The sequence below is a fragment of the Oncorhynchus kisutch genome, linkage group LG18, assembly GCF_002021735.2.
Source record: "Oncorhynchus kisutch isolate 150728-3 linkage group LG18, Okis_V2, whole genome shotgun sequence".
Classification (NCBI taxonomy): Eukaryota; Metazoa; Chordata; class Actinopteri; order Salmoniformes; family Salmonidae; genus Oncorhynchus; species Oncorhynchus kisutch.
The window spans coordinates 46,313,588-46,320,733 of NC_034191.2; the positions used below are offsets into that span (position 1 = coordinate 46,313,588).

The window sequence follows — 7,146 nt, forward strand, 5'->3', positions numbered from 1 at the left end:
ACAAACACACGCACACACGCACGCTCACACAGAGAGAGAGATTCAGACACTAGACAGGGTTGAATGACATATGTTTGCTTATGGGTACCTTCATGTGTGTGCAAAGTATTACTGTTCTCAGATTTTTTTATGAATAGATTTTAGATGTGTATTAAAATGGGTTTCGTTGCAAATCGCTATATAGCCATTGTTAAGGTGAAATGGAATGTTTGTATCTTGTATATTTGACTGTGATATGTGGTTGTCTCACCTAGCTATCTTAAGATAAATGCACTAATTTTAAGTTGCTCATTTTGGATAAGAGCATCTGCTAAATGACTAAAATGTCAAATGTAAGTATTGATCTTTTTTTTTTTACATTTAAAAAATATATATTGATGTCACAAATGTATCATTTGTATTTGTTCTTTATAAAAAAAAATGTTCTTTGTCACATTTGACTGTGTAAAACCTAGCATCACTAGTTATTTTTCAGTGTGAGGCAGATACAGTATATAGCGTTTTGCAACAAAACCATCAAGTGTGTCACGCCCTGGCCATAGAGAGGCTTTTTATTCTCTATTTTGGTTAGGCCAGGGTGTGACTAGGGTGGGTATTCTATGTTCTTTTTTCTATGTTTTTGTATTTCTTTGTTTTTGGCCGGGTATGGTTCTCAATCAGGGATAGCTTTCTGTCGTTGTCTCTGATTGAGAACTATACTTAGGTAGCCTTTTCCCACCTGTGTTTTGTGGGTAATAATTTTTTCTGTGTGTGTTTGTGTGCACCGCGGTTGCGTCACGGTCTTTGCTGTTTACCTGTTTGTGTTCATAGCTATTCAAGCTTACCTGTAGCTCACAAAGCAATAACACATGAAGGCGAATAGGAGCAGTATAACTGTGAGGTACAGCTTGAATTTCTCATATTCATCTTTGTAGGCAAATCTGAGGAGGAAGAAACATTTTTCTAATCATGCAAAGTCACACTGTTGCCATCTGTTGAAAGATTATTTATGATTTGTTCATTATCAGCTCTATCTGATGGGGACATTTGGAATAGAATGACAAATGGGTTTATGGTTCACTAGATAAGAAGTACAGTATGTTCAAATTTCTAAGAGTTAGCAAATTCATTGAAGTGGAAGCTACTTACTTTGACTGTTTGCTCAGAAGAGTCACGCTTACATTGCCCAGAACAAGATTGAGATACAACCTGTATAGTTTGTGAGATGTGAATGAGAATTGTTTTATTTAACTGGCCATTGAAATGTATAAATCCTCAGAATAGGAAAACAGCCAACAACTCTTTCACATGTCCCTCCCCTGAGACCTGTGAAATAATGTTTTTAATGTAGTGACACTCGTACCCATTTTTCTTTGGAAGGAAAGCCTCCATTTCAAAGAAAGTGTTGGGTCTTGCTTTGATGTGCTCCTTGATTTCATCCAAGGTTTTTACATCCTCCTCTGTCAGTCTCTCCTTATTGCATCTGTTTATAAAGGATGGATAGAGGGCCTTGAAAAACAGTGTTAGGGTGCATGAAACCATTTAGAGAAGGAGAGCAAAGGTGTGTATGTGAGAGCGTGTATGCATGTGCATTAACTTACTTCTTCATTAACTGAGACATGTCCTTAAGTCTACTCCGCTGGCGGGCGATAGACGAAGAGCAATTACTCTGCAGCTTGGAAACTTCCTCTAGTTTCTGCAAGTATAGCCGGTGGCTCTCCTAGTAACGAAATTTTAAATATCATCATATCAGTATAGAAGATACTGACAATAATGTATAGCCTATTACATCTATTCTAATGATTCTTCCTTGATGAACCACTGTGATTACTGTATGTAACACTATGTAACTAAGTAAGCGTTGCAAGGTAGTCTACACCCGTTGTATTCGGCGCATGTGACAAATAACATTTGATTTGATTTGTATTAGAATAGGATCTGACATCTCACCTGAATCTGATGATACTCTTTCTCTAGACTTTCCCACTCTTGCAGTGCAGCTGTCAAACTTGGAGGCATATTTTCTAACTTTTGTGAGTTTCCCAATTGCTGAAATCTTAGTGTCCTCCTGGAATTGTGTCCTCTGGCTGGTAGAGAGGCCTTCTGCTCAAAATCACAGGCAATGTCAATAGGGTCTTGTTGTTAAATCTACCAGAGAGCAGCTCAAGTCTATATGAACAAACTATGTTCCTGACAATGTAATGTGAAACGTTTTCAGGGAGTGTGTATTACGTGTACACGGGCTGTTTATGGCAGGCAGTGAACTTTGACTTTGTTACAAATATGCTTGATTGACATGGACATTGTTCTCTCTTGCAATTATCTGTTTAACACATCTTTCATCACGTTCTCCCAATCCAACTCGTATTCTTCATTTATTACTTCTGCAACTAACACCAGTTTTGGACAACAGTCCTAGTGCAGTGTTGACTGTAGTATTATCTAAAATAAGGACGCACGACAACAAGGTTCTAGCTCCAGCATGTTTACTAACCTAACCCTCCATAGGTACGGATACCCCCAAGGAACATCCTACTACATCTTCCCCTCTCCCATGAACAAGAACTCAACATGCATAACCACTGAACCATAACTGAAATGCAATTTGGAAACCAGTGTTATTCTCTAACACACTACTTCACATCCTGAAACAGTATGAACATTAACTTAGGTCTCAGGTCTTAGGTCTTAGGTACAGTCTCTTTTTGCTGGGTATGGTCCCCAACAGTATGTTTTCTCTTTACGTAACATAGTCTTTCAGCCACTCTGGTGTCTTCACATCCCTTTTTTGGCGCGCTTGTGGCTCTGTGAGTATTATCTCTCCTTCACCCCCTCTTATGCATTTTCTGTGGCATCAGTCTGTGTGGTTGGTAGATCTGGAAGAGCTTTGAGGTGTGTTCTGTTCCTTCCTACCTCTTCTGAGCCTGTGTCCACCACATAGGAGCGTGGGGCATCCTCTTTCCTCAGCACTATTACTGGTGTCTTTGAGTTTGTAATTCTCACATGTTGACCTTTGGTCAGCTCTGGCCTCTCCGTAGCACGGTGTCTCCGAATAAAGTCTCCAGTTTGTGTTTTGTTTCAGCCGTTTGTCCCTCTCAGCGAAGGCCTTCCTGTTAGGCCATCGGGGTTTAAGCTGAGCCAGCGAGACAGGCAATGGGGAAGGCAGCCTCCTGCCCATCAGGAGCTCGGCAGGTGACGGCCTATGATACAGTGGTGTAACTCTGTAAGCTAACAGAGCCCTGTATGGATCCTTGTTCTTTTTCAGCAGTTCCTTGACTGTTTTCACAGCTCTCTCTGCCTCACCATTACTCTGTGCATGGTAGGGACTACTGGTCACGTGTGAAGGCATATTCTGTGGCAAAAACAGAAAAGGAGCTTGCAGAGAACTGGGGAGCGTTATCTGTAACCAGGACCTCAGCGATCCCTTGCCTGGAAAAAAATTGACTTTAATCCATTAACACCAGCTAATGTGGTTATGGGTGTCTTTGCTATTTCAATGTATCTTGAATAGTAATCTACCACTAGCAGATAAGTGTAATTTTTTCCAATAGAACATATCTGCCCCTACCTTTTGCCATGGCCGTTTTGGCAGCTCCGTTGCCATCAGTGGCTCCGGATGACAAGGTTGACATTTTGTACAGACCTCACACTGGGCCACCAACTTGGCAATCTGAGTACTCAGACCAAGCCACCACACCGACTGTTGAGCCCTCAGTCTGCATTTGGTTATCCCCATGTGTCGCTCATGCACTCTGTCTAGCATTTCTGGTTGAGTCCCTGGGATAACTATCCATTGTCCTTTCATAAGAAGGTCTCCATTACAGTGGAAGTCACTTTGGTGCACCCAATAGGGCTTCAGCAGCTGAGGCAGTTCCTCCATCCCTTTTTGCACTGCTGCACTATCTGTCGGCAGATGGGGTCTCGTTGTTGCTCCTCTGCAATCTGCTGCAGTTTGGTCTGAGATGCAGGTAGGCTGTCCCTTATTGCATTAATGGACACCTGTACCTCACCCTCTAGACATTGCTCCTCCTCTGATAATGGACATTTAATTGGGGCCCTGGAGAGTGCATCTGCTGTGATCAGTGCCTTCCCTGGCACATACACCATCTTGTAGGTGAACCTCAGTAATCTGAGGCAGAAGCGTAGAACTCTGGGAGGCAAGTCGTCCAGTGCTTTTGTCCCTAACAGAGCCAACAGGGGTTTGTGGTCAGTCTCTGCTGTAAACTGCAGGCCAATAAGGTATTGGCTGAGCCTTTCACATGCCCATGTGATAGCCAATGCCTCCTTCTCCACTTGAGCATACCTTTGCTCTGTGTCGGATAAGCTTTGGGAGATGTATTCTATTGGACGCCACTCCATGTTGTCCTGCATCTGTGTGAGGACCGCCCCTAGCCCAAAGGATGATGCATCTGCTGATACCTTTGTCTTAGCGTGGGGATGATACTGGGACAGCACTCTCTGTGAGGCCAGGTCTCCTTTGATTTTGTCAAAAGCCATCTGTTGCATGTGACCCCATGACCAGTCATTCTCTTTGGCAAGTAAGTCTCTCAGGGGTTTGGTTGTATCTGAAAACTGTGGGAGGAACTTACCCACATATGTGGCCATGCCTAAGAAGGTCCTGACTTCAGCCACATTCTGGGGTCTGAGCATATCTGTGATGGCACTGATCTTTTCCGGGTCCGGCTCTATTCCAGCTGCACTGATTTTGTGTCCCAAGAACAAGACCTCTGACTGTGCAAAAGTGCGTTTTTCATTTAGTGTCAGGCCAGTCTCCTGGAGTTGGGTCAGAACTGCTGTGAGCCTTACATCCTGTTCTGCTCTGTCGCTTCCGCACACGAGCACATCGTCCGCGTGGACTATGACGCCACTCAGCCCATCCAACAGCTGGGACAGGCGTCTTGGAAATGGTCAGGACAGCAACAGCCCAAACGGTGTTATAAACGTTGTGAGCTCCCTACTCTCTGATGACAGCGGTATCTGCCAGAAACCTGAGCGGGCATCCAGATTTGTGAAGACTTGTGAGCCATCCAACTGAGCCAGTGACTGCTCCACTGATGGTATGATGTGTCTCTCTCTGCAGAGTGCCTCATTCAAGTTAGTCATGTCCACACAGATCCTTATGTCCCCATTGGCTTTTGGGACCACTACCATCCCTGCACACCAATCTGTGGGACTCTAACTCTGACTAGAAGAGATCTTGTTTTGGTTAATTGTGCAAATGAAGAACAGAAGAAGGGTGCACTGGATCTGGCAAAAACTGCCCACGTTGGAAGTTACCTGCTTCTTCGGAGCTGGTTACCTGCCAAAGGAGTTATAGTATATCTGGAGTCTTGTTAGATTTACAGTACCAGTCAAAATATATTTAACATTTGAGATTCTTCAAAGTAGTTTGGCATTCTCTCAACCAGCTTCACCTGGAATGCTTTTCCAACAGATTTGAAGAAGTTCCCGTATATGCTGAGCAATTGTTGGCTGCTTTTCCTTCACTCTGCGGTCCAACTAATCTCCCTACAATTTCCCAGCGGTATCCCTTTTGTGTGGCCGTAATGCACCCTCAAAGAATTCCATGCCTTTTGCGGCCAGTGGCCATTGTTCCCTTCTCCCTGAGTGCTGCACCTCTCACTCACATGGCTCTCCATCACATTATTGGGTCTTTCTCACAGGCTACAAGTGAAGACAGACACTTTGGGGACGCAACTGCGTGCGTCCTTATCCAATTCTGAGGTGCATATTGAAGATATTGGAAAAACAGTCCACATTTACTTTTCGTCAGCCAACAAGATGAGTAGGCCTAACGAACAGCAAAAGCAATAGCCTATGTCAATCTACTATTCCCCATCGTACAAAAGTCAACCTATTCTATTCGAGAATACAATTTCCAAAACATAGTCCGGGACAGTTGTGGGATGCAATAGATCCCAAATTAATACAACCACTAGCATGAAAAAAACGTTTTTACTCAATGCAACAGATCAGAAAGTTTAGCTTAAAATGTGATAAACTATTAGTCTATTTCTTCACATTATAAGCACAGCAATGCGCACACGGCAGTAGGCTATAAGCGTGAATGTTCCATTAGTGGGGAAAACACCATGATCAATAGTGACCACAAATGCGATTATGCATGTGAAGCTTTTATTATAAAGGTGCATTTTTATGGTGAGTATTATCTTCCGCAAACTTGAAAATCCTACTGCTTAGGCTCTGCCAGTTAGGCTCTACACCCCTGGATTAATGTGCTTAATTTTAAGAAGTTATTTGGCCACTTTGATTATGATTACAACCCATATCAAAACATATAGGCCCATGGGCTAGGCTTCATGAGGTGTGCGACTATGATTCGAAAAGTAAAAAAATATATTGTAAAAAGCCATTGTTTCTTGCCTTACACTGGGTATAATTCATAAGTGATGGCTAATATTGCCACCCATCAGACTATTCTTGATTTAATCTCGTCTTACATATACAAATACTATAAACTCAGTAAAAAAAAGAAATGTTCTCTCACTGTCAACTGCGTTTATTTGAGCAAACTTAACATGTGTAATATTTGTATGAACATAAGATTCAAGAACTGAGACATAAACTAAACAAGTTCCACAGACATGTGACTAACAGAAATGGCATAATTTGTCCCTGAACAAAGGGGGAGTCAAAATCAAAAGTAACAGTCAGCTGGTGGCCACACCAGATACTGCATTAAGCACTACAGTGCATCTCCTCCTCATTGACTGCACCAGATTTGCCAGTTCTTGCTGTGAGATGTTACCCCACTCTTCCACCAAGGCACCTGCAAGTTCCCAGACATTTCTGGGGGGGAATGGCCCTAGCCCTCACCCTCTGATCCAACAGGTCCCAGACGTGCTCAGTGGGATTGAGATCCGGGCTCTTCGCTGGCCATGGCAGAACACTGACATTCCTGTCTTGCAGGAAATCACACACAGAACGAGCAGTATGGCTGGTGGCATTTTCATGCTGGCGAGTCATGTCAGGATGAGCCTGCAGGAAGGGTACCACATGAGGGAGGAGGATTCTTTCCCTGTAACACGCAGCGTTGAGATTGCCTGCAATGACAACAAGCTCAGTCAGATGATGCCTTGACACCCCCTAGAACATGGACCTTCCACCTCCAAATCGATCCTGCTCCAGAGTACAGGCCTCGGGTGT

The 7,146-nt window shown here is 43.4% G+C and overlaps 1 protein-coding gene across 1 annotated transcript in view; it reads right to left on the minus strand.

The window, feature by feature from the left end:
* Positions 1–2,184, minus strand: part of LOC109908842 (NADPH--cytochrome P450 reductase) — a 61,955-nt gene extending 59,771 nt beyond the window's left edge. The window contains exons 1-5 of the mRNA XM_031796164.1: positions 1,930–2,184; positions 1,581–1,699; positions 1,343–1,462; positions 1,129–1,188; positions 825–920 (exon numbers count right to left, since the gene is read on the minus strand). Of these exons, the coding sequence (XP_031652024.1) occupies positions 825–920; positions 1,129–1,188; positions 1,343–1,462; positions 1,581–1,699; positions 1,930–1,998 (464 nt within the window). The 5' untranslated portion in view covers positions 1,999–2,184. The remainder of the gene's footprint in view (positions 1–824; positions 921–1,128; positions 1,189–1,342; positions 1,463–1,580; positions 1,700–1,929) is intronic.
* Between the last annotated feature and the right edge of the window lie 4,962 nt (positions 2,185–7,146).